The sequence below is a fragment of the Lepidochelys kempii genome, chromosome 1, assembly GCF_965140285.1.
Source record: "Lepidochelys kempii isolate rLepKem1 chromosome 1, rLepKem1.hap1, whole genome shotgun sequence".
Classification (NCBI taxonomy): Eukaryota; Metazoa; Chordata; order Testudines; family Cheloniidae; genus Lepidochelys; species Lepidochelys kempii.
In genome coordinates this window covers 260,508,116-260,524,329 of record NC_136380.1, presented here as the reverse complement: position 1 = coordinate 260,524,329, position 16,214 = coordinate 260,508,116, and the positions used below count along the sequence as shown (strand labels likewise).

Here is a 16,214-nt window from a genome sequence, read left to right as displayed (position 1 = left end):
GAGAGAGGGAGAAAATGCACACTCACCAGAAACAAGCACACATGGGCAGTTACATGTGCCAGAACACACTGGTATTTATCAACCAGCCAATCACAAAGTGTTGGGGGTTTTTTGTGGGTGTTTTTTTTTTTTCATTTTTTTTTGTTTTGTTTTTAAAGTGAGGCTCCGTCAAGTCTTCCCCTCCCCCCACCCCTGCAATTCTTTTGAACCCCACCCCACAACCCCACCCAACACGGTAGACCTAAGGACGGAAACACACCCAGTGCAAACAAAGTTAAAAAGCTATTTTTTCAGTATATATGTTTTTTAGCAACAACTTCCGTATAACATGAAAAAGTGAAAAACTAGAAACTAATTTTTTTAATTTTTTGTGTTTAAATTTAAATGGTATGTGTACTTGCTTCACATTGTCTTTCTAAGTTGGCGTTCATGATTCAAGTATTTCAAGAGTGATATGTTCTCTTTTTGGATTCATATTCCAAACGAAAAAACTGAAGTTATATAAGGGAGGCAACTATGTGCTCAGACAGTCTGTCAATGACCCACCTTTTTTTCTCTCTCCGTTTTCTTTTTTCCTTTTAAAAATGTATTTATTGCAAGTTGAAAAAAAACGAAAAGGTCAAGTTAGTGCTGCTGCTGTTCCAAAAAAGGTCACGAGGTCAGAGTTGAAAGTTCTAAGTTCAGATTGAATCCGACCCTCCTCCCAGAAGGTCTCCAGGTAGTAAGGGAGCAGGGCTGCCCATTCTGTGGGGATCCTCTACACTTGGGACCCCCCACAAGCTTGAAGAATAGTTTGGGGGCCCCCACAATGAAGCGCCAGAGAGATCACCCCCACTGCTGCTGCCACCACTGCTGCTCCACTGCCCAAGCCCTGCTGACCCACCAAAAAGATTCAAAGGAGGTCCAACTGCATCTGTCTGGTTCTGTCCTGTCTCCAGGGATTGCCAGCCTGCTGTGGGTGCACTTGGGGTTGCTGCAGGTGTCGGGGGCTGAGCTTGTGCCAGAAAGCGACTAACCTCCTCATCTGTGGCAAACTCAGCCAGGATGGTAGTGTTTCCCAACACACACCTGGGGGAGGGGAGGGAGAAAAAAGGGTGAACAACGAGAAACAAAGTTCACATAAAAACCAGGGTACATGCACAGGGTTCAAAACCTTGGACATGAAATGGCAAAGACTGCCCAAACCAGTAAGGAAATCAGTGGTAGAGCTAAGCAAGGGAGGTGGGTACAGTCATCTCCACGTTACCAGTTTAATCAGACTCTGCAGAACCCAAACTTTCTGGTTTTAAAAAAAATGACAGTAAGTTTACAGCTCTTATGGCTGTGTAGGAAACCCAGTCCACAGAGAGAGTATGGAACATTAACAGCATCCTAAACATGCACGTGCAAGAGACAATTCCCCCCCCCGCCCCTCCCCCGCAGAATAAAGGTGCAGACATACACGAATAGGTTCAGTGTGCATTATCTTTCCAAAACACAAAAGCTTAAGGAAAGATTAGAAATCAAAGAACTTCAAATGAAAGAAAAGGAATTTCTTGGGTTCCCAACCTTTTCTTACACATTACCATGGTCTGAAAGGTAACTGGGAGCAGGGAAGCAGTCGTTGCTCCCAAGACCACATGCACTTCCAAAGCAAGCCATAATCACACACCAATTTAAGAAAACTAATGTGAGCCTTTCTCTTCAAATCCCAAGAGGCCTGAGAACAGGAAACCAGTTCTGCAAACTCCCAAAGACCCTATTTTAAGTGCCCCTCAGTTAACAGTCTATTTTGTCTTTACTCCTTGGGGCACTGCAATGCAGGAAAATAGGGCTAGGAAAAGATTACTCAGAAGAGAACAGAACTGAGGAACCACTGCAGATGGGTAAAAACCAGCAATGGGAAAAAAATGCAGAAACGGTAACACTTCTCTTTGAGACATTTTAATTAAAATGTTCTAGACGAAGAAAAAAATCAAAGATCTTTTAATTAAAAAATGTTTTCAAAAATCTTTGTAGAGAAAGTAAGAAAAGCTGTTTCACCCAAATAAAACTCTCTTTTCCTCTACCTCAAAGATTCTCAAACTGTGGTCCATGTTGAACTTGCTGGGGGCTCAAGGGGAGCTGGCTGGTCATATAATGCTGCATATTCCCACTCCTGATTTCCAGCTACTAAATCTCATTAAAACACATTAAATACTTTCCTACAAGCAACTGCTGTTGCTGCCACAAGGGTTTTACACCATCATGACTAGGACTTAGTGATACATACAACCAAGAACAAGAGGACAAGTGGTCCGTGAGAACCTCTACTAAAATGTGGTCCACGCTATAAAAGAGTTTGCGTATCCCTGCTCTAGGAAACAAGCTTTCCTTCACAAAGCAATTTCCCTTTAAAAAAAAAAAGGGGGTGGGGTGGAGCAGGGGGAAGAAAGGAATTTAGCTTTGGTACTGTGGCAAGATGGGTTAGTATGTTGGGTCCTGTGCTTTTCTTGGCAGGGGGGCTAAGATGCCACTCCTTTCCCCTGCCCTTGTGCCGCTGAGGTCCCCACTAGTTGCCCGGGAAGGTGGTAGAGGAGGGAGGGTTCTGGGTCTGCTCCGCACTCTGAGCCTCAGCCCCTCTCAACCCCTGCAGGTTCTTACCCTCTTCCCCCTTGAGTGGGGAACTTGTGGTCCTTAGACGGTGGGGGAGGGAGTCTCCCTCCCCTGCTGGGGCAGGGTCTCCCTTACTTCAGTTCTCTGGTCTTTCAGATCTTACAACACACCTCCAAGCTCCAGTCCTCTCTCCTTCCTCTTGACTGTCTGAAGCAGGGGGTTTTATTAGGTTCCTGACAGGGCTTAATTGACTACAGCTGCTCCAATTAACCTGTTGCAACCCTCCCTAGTCTACAGGGAACCACACCTTAATTAGCCTAGGGTTTATATATTTCCCCTCTACCACTGCTCCCTGGTCCTCCTGTATCACAGTACTCACATGGACTTTGTTTCAGATTGAAAATGCGATTGATCACTTTGCAAAAATCTTGCAGATTAATGCTAATCTGAAGCAATTTATTAATTTTCATAAATGCAGCCAAATTTGAATACTCATTTGCATACTGGTCCTATCAGTCAACCCCACCCATTGCAAAATCCTTGTTGTGCCACTGTCACTTTGCAGCAGCAGTTCCAACAATCTTGTTCAGAAACAAATTATCATTCCCCATCTTCTGCTGGTAAAGGAAGAGACTCCTACCTCCGAGGATCAATTTACTCCCTGAGAATTTCTAAAACATGGAAGTGGACAGACAAAAAAAAAGGTTACTGACCTTTCGTAACTATTGTTCTTCAAGATGTGTTGCGCATGTCCATTCCATGCTAGGTGTGCACGCGCCATGTTGCCGGAGATTTTTTTTCCCTTAGTGGTATCTGTAGGACTGACCCTAGCGCCCCCTGGAGCCCTGTGCACATGCGTCGGTATAAGGGGTACCGCTGGCTCCACACCCTCTCAGTTCCTTTTTATCCATCACTCCAGCAGAGGGGTAGGAGAGCAGGTCATGCAATGGACATGAGCAACACATCTTGAAGAACAAGTTACAGAAGATTAATAACGTTTTTTTCTTCGAGTGCTTGCTCATGTCCATTCCATGCTAGGTGACTCACAAACAGTACCCCTGGAGGTGGGCTCAGAGTTCATGGACGTGCTGATTGCAACACTGCTCTCCCAAAACTGGTATCATCATGGGCTTGTTGAGTGATGGCGTAGTGGGATGCGAAGGTATGAACCGATGACTGTGTTGTGCTCTGCAGATGTCGAGCTCCTCCTCATTTGTTAATGTAAAACATTGAGGCCGTGTTGTCCGTCAAGCCTGCATGACCTGGTCTAAGAGCTGGGGAAGAAACACCTGGCAGGCCAAGCATATTGCCCTGAGTTCTTTGACATTTATATGTCGGGAGAGTTCTGCAGAGACCCTGGGTCCTGAGTCTACCGTGTGCTCCGCAACCCACGGCTGACATGTCCGAAACCAATGTTACTGTTGGATACGGGGCAGCGAAAGGCACTTCCTTCATCACAGAACGTGGGTTTCTCTACCAAGTCAGAGAAGCTAAGATGGCAACAGAATCATGAGAACCAAGTCCAAGTGGTGTCTGCCTGGGTACTAGACTAATGCCAGACACATCTGTAGGGATCTGAGGCATAGCTGCATGTACTGCACCACGTAGGTACATGCTGTCATGTGACCCAAAAGCTTGAGTCACACCAGGCAGCTGAAAGCAGGTGAGCTGTGACCCAGGCGATTAGATCTGACATAGTTCGGAACCTAGCCTCTGATGGGTAGGCCTTGGCCTGGATGGAGTCTAGCACTACCCAAGTAAACTCTATTCTCTGCACTGGAACCAATGCTGGGGAATTGGTGACTGATGCTGGGTCAGGGACTGCTGTGGCGGTGCCATGGAGGACTTTCCTCCGGGAAGTGCCGCGATGCTCAGTGCCGTGATGGAGCTCACTGCCCCTTGAACCGTTCTATCCCTGGTAGCCCTGCTTGGTAAGTGGCATTCGGGGGTGGGCAGTATCAGGAGACACACAAAATCCTTTGCAGCCTGGAAAGCCTCTGGAGTCGAGGGGGCCCGACTCTGGGAAGGACGAGTGGCCCAGCATAGGTCTCAATCAGTTTGTCCCTCTTCAGCACCGGACAGCGCCTTCTCTTGGCGAGCTGTTTCTTATGGTTCTTCCTTGGCATCGGGGATGGAGAATGGTGCCTGGAAGAGTACAGTGCCGGTGGAGCACTTTGCATGGAGACCAAAGTGCTCGGCGCCAATTCGGAGTGGCACGGCTCCGAGGACAGTTTGAGGGCCGCCTCCATGAGCAAAGCCTTCACATGAATGTCCTGGTCTTTCTGAGTGCACGGTCTGAAGCCCCTGCAGACCTTGCATTGCTCCTTAACATGAGCTTCCCCCAAGGCACTTTAGACAGCTCATATGCAGATGGCTCACTGGCATGGGCTTGCCACAGGAGGTACACGGCTTGAAGCCCAGGGACCTGGGCATGCCAGTCCTGGAATGACGTCCCACGACAACTGGGACCGCTATTTACACTATATACACTCATAGTGACTGATAACTAAATACGTTAACTACAAAAAACTATATACGATAGACTACAGAGTCTAAACCACTCGGAAAGCCTTGCAAGAGCAAGGAGGTCGTTCCAAGCAATTGTGACAGGTGGTAAGGAACTGAAAGGGTGTGGCGCCATCGGTGCCCCGTATACTGGCGCATGTGCACGGGGTTGCAGGGGGCACGAAGGCCAGTCCTATGAATACCAATAAGGAAGAAAAAACCTTCAGCAACTTTATATGTGGCGCGCGCATACCTAGCATGGAATGGACATGAGCAAGCATGCGAACAACAAGTTTTACTGAATCACCTCCTGCATGCTGGACTTTTATCAATAAATAAAATCAGCTGTATGTGTCAGAGGAAATGGGGTATATGTATGTTGCTGGGGTAACTTACATGTGCAGTGCAGTCTGGGCCTTGGCCGCCTCCTGTTTGGTGTTGTATCGGATTAGGGCAGTGCCCTGGGTCAGATTCAGATGGAATGTCAGCAGTGGGCCATGCTGCATGCAGATCGTCCTCAAGGTTGACCCATCGATCTGAGGAAGATAGAAAAAATAAAGGTTTACTGAAAGAAAGGGGCACTGAACTTTTTGTTTATGATGTGAATACATCTGAAGAACTTGAGGTATGTTTAATAAATAAAGTAATTAAAAATTTTAATTTTAAAAAATCAGTTAGTATTGTGCTGCATATCACAGGGAAAAGAGTGGGACCTTGAGAAGGTCAGTGAGAGGGATGGGATGTTATTTTCAAGTAGGTTCTTTTCAGTAGGTTTTTGTGCATCTTACAGTGACTTCATTTTGTAGTATAGTGATTAGATACTAAGCTTAGCTTGTTTTAATTTTAGCTCATTCTAGGCCCTGGTCTAATTTTCTCTCCCTTTAGCGTGCTGAGATTACTAAATTGTGATCATCTCTGTGTTTCCCAGATTTCCAGTGGAGTACAAACTGTATTTCTAACCCTATTAGGGCAAGAAATATTGCACCAAAAAAATCATGTTGTTTTGATTACCTGATTTACTTCTCCCCATCCCCAATTATTCAATTTCAGAAGGATTTTAAATCAGCCAGTAATTTGAAAATGCTAGAGATTACTGCTTTATACTGTCTAAAAAACTGGGAATCTCAGTTTTTGAATGGTGCAAAGGATCTGTTTTTAACTTGGGTGGTTTATGAGACAATCAACAATTAATACTGTTGCTATTCTGCCAGATTAACAGAGCTCAATCTCTCATCTTGGACATTTTCAGCAGCAGCTGCCTCTATTCTTTCTATATCAGCAAGCATCACTTTGCCATTTCCTCTTTCTGATCACAATCAGTTCCATTTATTTCCTTTTTCAGTAATTTAAACTTCTCCCAAATCTATTCCTCTGCCATTCAGTGACTGCTAGAACAGCATGAAGAGAAACACAGAAATGTGCCTTTTCGTTCCAACTAGACAAACCTTTTTCCTATGGCTCTTCTTGCCCTCTATATCAAGGGAAAGGTTCTGTTTAATGCGAGTGATGCAGTTTGGCATTTTGGATGACCTGAGACGATCCCAGCCCTCCTTCCCATCGTCTTAGTTCTTAAGATGTGCTGTGTGTGATAAATTATCCTACTGGATAGTGGGTGGTTGTCCATTTTCCAAAGTGCTGCTGATAATCATATAGGCATTTTGTAGGATCCAATGCAGGCTAACTGGAGTTACTGAAACCAGGATCTCTGTAGAATTTATTTTGAATGGAAACAAGCTCTGAGAATGACAACTGCTGGAGTGTCCTAACTAGGCTGTGCTATTGGCAACACTGTTGGAAACATTCTGAGGTTTTGCTATGGAAACCCCAGAGTAAAACCTGGCAGTTCTCCTTAGCTCCGTTACTGACAATGTCCCAAAGAAACTGGAGCCTTGAGCTATTATACACAACACAATTTATCCACATTTCTGAATGAAACAAACTTGAGAGTAATTCCTTCACAAAATACTCTGGGTAATGGTGGAGACAGTTATAATGGTCTTATGGCAAATATCAAACATCCTACCAAAGCAACTGAGATCTCTACACATTTAGCGGATGTGATTACTGTAGTCAAGCAGACTACTCTGACTATAGGTATTCCATCAGAATCACTAAGCCAATTCAGTGTTATTAAACTTCATTAAAATGGGAACAGAAAAGAAGCCCACAAATCCTGCTCTCTGTAGTTTAGCACTCCCGCCTCCAAAAGAGAAGTAAAAGAGAAATACCTGTGGAGTGAGATTGTGAAGAACCAGCCAGTAGCTAGGACGAACTGAGCCCCCATCACTCCAGGTAGAGGCTGAAAACATTTAAACAGAGGGAGAAATACAAAAGTCAGAAGATACTGAGGGTACATGTTGACAAACAAATGCCTCCTCTGCACTATCCTCAGGTCTTTCTGTCTCTCAGAGAATTTCATCCATTTCAAACATACTAACAGGATTCTATGCTTTATGGTACTGTACACAAAACAATTCTCATATTTAACATTAGAATTAATGTTTGCCAGTTTGGGTCTTCTAGGGATTTCCCCAACCACATAATTCACTTCTCCAACACCACCCATTACTCTTCAAAAGCCCTATGCTGCAGAAATCCTCTCCTGGTAGCTCCCAGCCCTCTCCTTACTCCTCCCCAGGCAGCTCCCGGGACCTTTCCCTCACATTAACAGTTAGTTTCCATTTTAAAAAGGGATATTTTTTCCTTTACCGGGCAAACGCAACTTCCTCTCTTGTGAAGGCCGCATCATATCCACACCATTAGCGCTGTATAACACACACCCCTCACGGCCGAGCAATGATGCTATCAGGAGATCCTTCTCACCAGAGGCAAGCCTTGAGTCCTGTGCCCCCCACCCCCTGACCGATCGGGGTGCTGTGCTGCTCCAGGGAGATGATGGTTTGGGGTTGGTCAGGCCAGGTGGTGGGCGGGGCAGCCCTGTAGTGTTCCTTGAGGAAATATGGTTTTTCCACATCTTGTTGGAGAGATGAGTGGGATTGTGTCCTATGGGATCTGGGGACCATGTTGATTTGTAATCATTGAATTTTGCTGTAAATGGATAATAAAGGGCATGGATTAATGGGATTTAAGCCCCACAACACAGTCTATGTAACTATGCAGCTATTGTAGCAGGCTAAAACCACTTGTATCAGATGCAGGCATACAATGTTCAAATCCATGCAGCTGTTAGCATGTACCAAACTAAAACACAAGCAAAGCCAGACCTGGTTAATCCCTGCTTTCTATATATACTCTGACAGAGAAACTTGTTCATTCATATAGTGACCTCTTATACACATTAATATAATCTGAGATCTAATTGAGATCTGAGGATCTCAAAGCTCTTTACAATGGTGGGCAAGTATTATCCTTATTTAACAAACTGAAAATTGAGGCTCAGAAAAGAAGATGCTTGCAGAGTGGGAACTGAAACTCAGGTCTCATTGCTCCTTGTTCCTTCCTCTACATAGTAGGTTTATGTTGCTTCCTAAAGATGTGTTCATTTTTGTAAGATGACTTACATTTTATGAGATAAGAGTTTCATTATGAGGTGCAAAGCAAGAAACTGAGCTATTGTGTAATCTGGATTTAGGAGATCCCTGATGACAGGAATTCAGTTTATCTGAAATAGTTACATTCTTATTGTTAGGGCTCAGAAAGATTACTGGATATCTACTAAGTAAGGTTGATCCCAAACATGGCTTTCCTCTAGTGAAGTTCAAAGACCTCCAGCAGGAAGCCCAGTATGCTAATAAAATTGGAAACTTCATACTTGTAATTCTGGATATGGGGGAGGGCCCCTCTTCTCCCTTTCTTAAGGAAGAAGACAGTAATACATTCTTCAGTTTCTCTTGAAATTACTGGACACTCTGCTCACCCAGTACAAGTTTGCTAGGCAGAGCGCAGATTACTCCAGTAATTGGCATTTTCCTCATTCTGACTGGACACAGTAAACTAACAATAAAGCGTAAGATCCAAAAATCCTGAAGCAGCACTTGCTCTTCAAGGCAGGGATGTCTGGGAAAAATGCACTTGTCTAGTCAATCTGGCTCACATCTGGTATGTGCATTTAAGTCCTAACTATTGTCAAGTTAGTGTAGATCTGAAATGGAGAAAAACAAACTATCAGGGTTCCCAGTTCCCCAAGGTAGCACAATAAGTGCAAATCTGAGATTAAGAATGCAGATTTGTTAGCAAAAAGGTAATGATTTATAAATACAATGTATTTGGATCGCTACCTTCCATAGTGCTTGGAGTCCAAGGGTCTGTAAGTACCAATGGCTTGCATTAACTTTACACATATAAATCTGAAGTGTACAAAAAAAATCTAAATACCAACAGAGCTGGAAATTTTATTTAGGGATGTGTGAATTCTAACCTGCCTATTCTAGAGGACCCACTTCAAGGAGTCATTTTCCTGCACTGGGGAAATGCTCTGAAGCTGAGTAACATGTGGAACATGTTAATCCTATTAATTCCTACGTCTTTAAATCATTCCTATCTTTCCTATATGCTAGATATAGTTAAAAGGAGGTAAAGCTGGGTTTGGTATCCCTCTTCCCAGACTCAGATTAACCAGCAGATGACTTTGAAACAGAAACTTTACATGTCCTTGTAGAACAAAGCTACATATTCAGATACTGCTTCAATCAAAGCCATCCTATAGAGCCAAACCTATTCAATTATAAGAAATAGCTAAGGACAATGCCAGCTCAAGGGAAAACTTTGGGATTTATAAAAAATTGGATATCCAACTGGATTTCCTGGGTCGGATATTCAAATGGTTACTCAGTGGTGAGTATAGAGCCCATTGATGAATAGGAATGCTTGGTGTCCTTATAACCAAAAAAAGATGTAGGGCAAAAGACTAGGCTTTGGTCTACATGTTAAACTGCCAGAATCACTATAACTCCCCTCAAGTCCTGAAGGGGGATGAAAGGTGCAATCAACAGTGGAAATTAAAATGTTCTAACAGTGATTTTCCTCTTTAGAAAGTTGCAAAGTGTTTGCATATAGTCTTCCCCTCCCTTAACATCTCAGAGTGCTTAGCTTAGTAGCAGGTACATTTAAAAACAAACTAAATAAATGAAACCCTCACTACTTAACCTAGTAGATTTTGTAAGAGAAACACTTGTACATTTTGTGGATGTTCCCTATATCCTCTCTGCTTCGCCTTCTGCTCCATCCTCTGACTCATGTGCCAGACCTTTGTATTTTGGATCTTAAAAAGGAATTAATTAAAAATATAGCGTTGTTTTAAAGCAACTGTATTGGAACATTTTATCAGGACGAAAACTAGCATACCAGCCAATCAAATCTCTCAATTCCCCAGCTTTCAGAATATACTAACAGACTACACCCAAAGTAGAGAGACAAGGGGAGTGGGTATAGATAGAGAATACTGACTGGCTGGTGACTGTTTTTCAAGGTCTGGAACCCACTTACCTGAAGTGCTGTGAACATTGGTGAAGGAATTGTCAGAGGCACTGTAGGGCCAGGCACCAGGTGAAGGCAGCGAGGTGTTGAGGGAAGAATTAGACCCTATCAAAGGGGGAAGGAAGGAATGAAGAAAATATCGCAGATAAATATAACAGAGTTTCTGTAATACAAACACATCCTATTGGTTCCATTTCCACTAAATGTCACGGACTCACAACAGACATGTCAATGCAGCCTAGGCTTTTTCGTGTTCTCACCCTTTTTGGGGGGTGGGGGTGGGGAGGAGAATTAGATTTTGTTTTAATTACTTCTGTAAAAGGCTGAGATACTGGAATGAATGCAGGTGTCTGCTGTTTTACCTGTGGTGTTGTCCCGCAGAAGTTGGTGGTCAGTATCTACAATGGGAGATGTGGCTGTACCCCCCAGCACACTTCCAGGGGTCACATAGGGGTCAGATTCAGGGTCAATGTTTTGAATACCTTTCCATGGCACTCCTGGCTGGAACTCTGGGATGGGAAGGAATAAAAATAAGATGCAGAGACAGAAATGCCATTTAACATAAATTAACAATTTGAGAATGTTTTGAAAGAACTCATGACTACCTTTTATAGGCCTCCTCAATGGATCATCAGGAGAAGACTCTCCTATACAGAATATGCCTTGTACTAACTCCTCTCACTATACTGCTCTCTACAGTTCCTGTCCATGGGAGTTTATCCCAAAACTGGCTCGAATACATGGGGTTCCCTCTGGACTATCTTCCACCTTTCTCATTTCAGACTGTGCTAGTCTTCAATGATTTCAGCCTTGCGGACTACACTATACGTTTTTCCAGGATTTTTTTTGCACAAAGGAGCCTTTCCCAAAGAAGTTCATGCCACATCATGGGTCACCAATGCAATGAGCTCCAGACAGAAAAATCCTGCCCTTCCTCATCCCACAGTCACCTGGAAAACCAAACATCCACACCTTTCACTGACAGATGTGCTTTCAATGGGATTTTTTTTAGCCTCCATGCAAGCATAACACAGAATGAAACAGCAATCAGTACAGAAGAGGGAAACTGATTGTGTACATTCTGAGCAGATTTAATCAACTACATTCAAATCACACCTGCATGCCCATCACAAACACACAGGTCACAGTTCATCTGTCAGAAGTCAAGGACTATTTAGACACACTATAGTTATTCTGTTCTTAATTCATATTAAATTTATACGGTCAGTTTAACACTTGAAGTCCTATTTAATAGTCAAAGACAACAGATTTAATTGACTGGGTAGAGAGGCCCAAGAAATAACTCTCGAGGTAGTTAAAAAAACAGCCTGAAGAGAAATGCTCATCAAGTTTACTGAAGAGTTAAGGTGACACCCTTCCCTGTGCAATACCTGGAGGCCAGCTCGCATTGCTGGATTTGCTTCCGATCTTGTTCGTTGGTGGAGATTTGGCAGGTAACCAACTATCGCCAGCAGGGCCTGCATGGCCACCCAGTGGGTCGCCTGGGATTATGTCAAATTGGTTGTAGGGCGATCCTCCACGGGCTTTTCCAGGGGGCACTATTGCACCTGAGAAGTAGGAGAAAGATATATTTACATGGAGGAAAAATAGGAGTTTGGGAAGGGACAGGAAAACTGGAACCAAGAGAATTTAAAACCACCACAGAAGGAATAAGATATTAAGTTAAAGCACATCACACCAGTTTCACTGTAGTTTCAGAATTACTGATGTGTGGGGAGTAAATGTTACCTATCGGCAGTTGATAAATTTGATGGGTTTAAAAAAAAACAAAACAAAAACACTAGCAGAGGAAAATGTGTTCAAAAACCCAAACAGAGTTCAACTGGAATGAAGACTTCTCTATCAATATCTTTCACCTGGGGTGAAGAGTGGTGGTATAATAATGTTCCTATTTCAGGGAATATAACCTCAAATCTCTCTTACCATTTTTGTGCATATTGGCATCCTGTGAAGCTACGGAGGGCAGCCCTTCCATCATAGAAGTCCACTGTTTAAAGCGGGATTCTGATCCAGCTTCTTTCCCTCCCACTATGCCATAATCCATGCCACTTGAACCAAAGCCTGTGAAACAGAAAACAATACCATTTTCTCTCTTTTTGTTAGAATCACCTTCCAAATGGATACTTGTGATCATAAAGATAAATAAAATGCAATGGTAGCAACTGAAATCCCTTTGCACAGCTACACTTCAGGTGATATGAAAGCAATTCATCTGACTCCCAACCCCATATCTGTGCAGGACACATCATTGTGTGATTCTCACTACACTCTTACCAGCTGTCAAGCAGATTCTCCTTCCTTACCATGCGGTCAGCTCTGATATTCAGAAAAGCCATGTTCCACACGGATGCAAGTATATTCACTGTATCTTAGCACAAGTCTGTGGCTAGACTGAATTAAACTTGAAATACTCAAGAAGGCTGCAAGGGTAGCGAAACATGGTGATGAATGAACCAACAGACTAATTACCTTTAGGTGCTGCTGATAAACTGAAACAAAATAGTTCAGCTACATTTTTAGGATTAAAAAAAAAGCTATATTGTTTTCAAAAAGGCAGATGCCCCATTGTACCACATAAATGGCCCAATATCTTTTGTCTGTCATTCTCTTCCTATCACAACTTCCTAAAGATATTACTATATTCCGTTGCTACAGCTTTCAGCAACCTGAGTCCAATTCACTTTTCCAATAGGTCCCAAGTTTTCCTGACTTTTTTTTTTTTTAAATCAAGTGATAAATGCTTTTGTATCTTCACAGCTTCAGTCCCTATTTTAACACAGAATGTGTGTGTGTAGGGAGATTGGAGGTGGTGGGAGAGGGATAACATCTATTTGCACTGAAGGGGAAGTCTATAAAATAAGTAATTGAGAGGCAGTGTGATCTAGTGCATAAGCTACTGTACTAAGAATCAATAAACTAAGGTTTTATACCCAACTCTACCACCAATCTGCTCGGTGACCCTTCATAAATCACTGCACTTCTCTGTGCCTCTGTTTCCTCTCCCGATCTTTGTCTGCCTTGTCTATTTAGGCTGTTAAGTTCTTTGGGGGCTGGGCCTATCTTTTACCTAATGCTGCTCTACCAGCCAGCCTTAAAATAAGCGTGATAAGTCAGGATGCCATCGAACTGCACTGTAGGGAAAAAAAAGCCAAACCTAGAAGACCTGCAAGACATTGCAGTTTTAGCAATAGAGCTGACATTGTGCCACAAACCCTAAATCTAATGCCTATACAAAAATTACAGTGCCAGAGAATTAGTGCACTCCTGGTGGATCACAGGTCAAACTAATAGAGTAATACCACTGGCAACACAACAAATAACCCCAGCTCATAGCAGTACTCACCAGAACCATATCCGGGTATTTGCCCTTTGGTCTGTATATCTGAGAGACCCACATTCAGAGCATTGGGTACCATGCTGTCTAAATGTGACTTAGGCCCAACTGGATGAGATGGAGAATGCTTCATGCCAGGCTGCCTTTGCTGCTGCTGGAGGGCACTCACCATACGAGCAAGCTGCCAAGGAAACAAATGAGGGAATTTACTCTCAACTAAAACTGGCTGCTTGGGTAATCATGCAGTAGTGGTTAGTTCTGAGAGAGTGAGAGGAAGCTTAACTGACACCTAGTGATGAAAGGAGTATGGTATGGTCTTTGCTGTAGACTGACAAGTTTCCTCAAACACCCTACACCCCACATGCCTTTGATGGAATGAACAGTGCCATACCTGTTGCTCTTGCTGCTGTCGCACAGCTTGGGAAATCTTTCTCTGGTTCTGTAACAGCTGTTGTTGCTGCTGCTGCTGCTGCTGTTGCTGAAGAAGAAGCTGACATGCCTACAACACAAGTGGAGAAGAAAGAGATATGGGCTCATTTGGGGGAAAATTCTTGGTGGAACTGATCACTGGCAAATGCTTTATTAATAGCTTTCAGTAAGACAAACAGTTCATCGCTTTTCACAAGGAAATAAAATCACTGTGAAAGAATTAGAAAAACATGATCTGGCTTTCCTGTTACACCTAATGAAATTAGTAACAGTATTCCCAGTAGCTGCTTTATTCAAGTCATTAAAAATACAAGCCCAAATAACAAAATCACTGAAATATCAGCACACAATTGCTTCCCACCGCAAAGTTGTTGCTAAGATTAATTACCGACTGACTATAACAAAATATATAGATCCAACTTAAACTAAACAGATAAATTTAGATTGTGTTGACCCCTATCAACCGTGTGCTTTCCTGTACAAGAGCAGGGAGTGCTTGTACACAAATAATGCAAAAATCAGCAGAACAAGTCTTAGATTGTTTTCTCTTTAGGTTTGTTCCACTTCTATCTTAGCGGAGTTTGTACACAGGGACAGGATTGTAGGAAACCCAATCTATCACTGCAAGAGGACCAGCTACTTACTAGTTGAAACTGAGGAATATTTGGAAGCTGACTCAGCATAGCAATCTGTTGAGGAGATATATTGAAAAGACCTGGGTTCAAGCCACCGTTGGGAAACTGCTTGAGCATGGAGGCAGAAACCTGTGCAGAAATCAATTCAAACAGCTAAGATTCAACATATACAAAATGGCTCAACAAAAAACACATTGTTATGATAAAGAAAGTTGGGGAGGAGGTATTTATGAAGAAGATCAAGTATGGCATATACTCAAGTTTGCATGGTATTTTAGGAAAGTCACTAGATTTTATTTTAACTGGCACCTTACACATTCATAAATGAAGAGGTTACTCACTTTGTGTAGTAACTGCAGTTCTTTGAGATGTGTGTCCCGATGGTTGCTATACTTCAGGTATGCATGTGCCTCTCGAGCCCTTGATCAGAGATTTTCAGTTAGCAGTGTCCTTTGGGCCTGCGCATGTGCTCTATGCCTGCTCACGCTGGATACTGAGGCTACATCGGCGTTTGCAGGCAAATTGCCCTCAGTTCCTTCTTCACACAAGCATCTCCTAAAGAACAGTCCGAAGCAGAGGGGAAGGAGGACTTGTAGGAGAGCACCCATAGGGACAAACATCTTGAAGAACCACAGTTACTGCACAAAGTGAGTAGCCTCTTCTTTTAGTATGTATCCATGTAGCAGCCCTGCATATTTCAGATACTCATACATTCTTCAGTAATGCCACAGATGTTGTCTATGATCTGGTTGAATGTGTTATCTCCCTTTGGGGGGGGATGAACCCCCACAGCATCATAACAAGTGAAATTACATCAAGATATCCATCTCAGTAGTCTCTGAATAGAGATCTATGACCCCTTGGATCTATCTGTGAGGAAAATGAAGAGCCTAAGTAACTTCCTGGGTCCTACCTAACATCCAGCATATATAAATAGGATTCCAGGAGAGAACTATGGGGCTTTGGGAAAAACACTGGTAAATGAATGGATTAATTAACGTGGATGTAGAGAGACCTTGTCCTTAAAGAATACTGTAAAGGGGTGGGTGTGTGTGTGTGTGTGTGTGTGTGGGGGGGGGGATTCTGTCATCAAGGCTCCAACCTTTCCAACCCTATGGGTTGACATGATGGTTACTAAAAAGGCTGTCTTCATAGATAAATGCAACAGAGAACAGGCTGCTATTGGTTTGAATGAAGGTCTCATAAGGTAACTGCGTGGCAGGTTGAGGTAGGGTTCCTAATATGTGAATAGATATTTCCCAAACCCTTAATAAACCTAG

General features: G+C 43.1%; 1 protein-coding gene across 14 annotated transcripts in view; it reads right to left on the bottom strand.

Moving 5' to 3' along the window:
- Nucleotides 1-345: 345 nt before the first annotated feature.
- The window catches only part of TNRC6B (trinucleotide repeat containing adaptor 6B), a 212,332-nt gene continuing 196,463 nt past the window's right edge, over nucleotides 346-16,214 (bottom strand). For 9 of the 14 annotated variants that reach the window (XM_073326943.1, XM_073326935.2, XM_073326897.1 and 6 more), the window contains 11 exons: nucleotides 14,944-15,063; nucleotides 14,262-14,369; nucleotides 13,880-14,051; nucleotides 12,460-12,597; nucleotides 11,907-12,083; nucleotides 10,878-11,024; nucleotides 10,525-10,620; nucleotides 7,789-8,127; nucleotides 7,308-7,378; nucleotides 5,476-5,615; nucleotides 346-1,068 (listed from right to left, as the gene is read on the bottom strand). In XM_073326943.1, the coding sequence (XP_073183044.1) occupies nucleotides 681-1,068; nucleotides 5,476-5,615; nucleotides 7,308-7,378; nucleotides 7,789-8,127; nucleotides 10,525-10,620; nucleotides 10,878-11,024; nucleotides 11,907-12,083; nucleotides 12,460-12,597; nucleotides 13,880-14,051; nucleotides 14,262-14,369; nucleotides 14,944-15,063 (1,896 nt within the window). In that variant the 3' untranslated portion in view covers nucleotides 346-680. Of the gene's footprint in view, nucleotides 1,069-5,475; nucleotides 5,616-7,307; nucleotides 7,379-7,788; nucleotides 8,128-9,012; nucleotides 9,182-10,524; nucleotides 10,621-10,877; nucleotides 11,025-11,906; nucleotides 12,084-12,459; nucleotides 12,598-13,879; nucleotides 14,052-14,261; nucleotides 14,370-14,943; nucleotides 15,064-16,214 lie in introns of those variants that run through there. The other 5 variants (XM_073326995.2, XM_073326911.1, XM_073326969.1 and 2 more) reach the window with 2 other exon arrangements.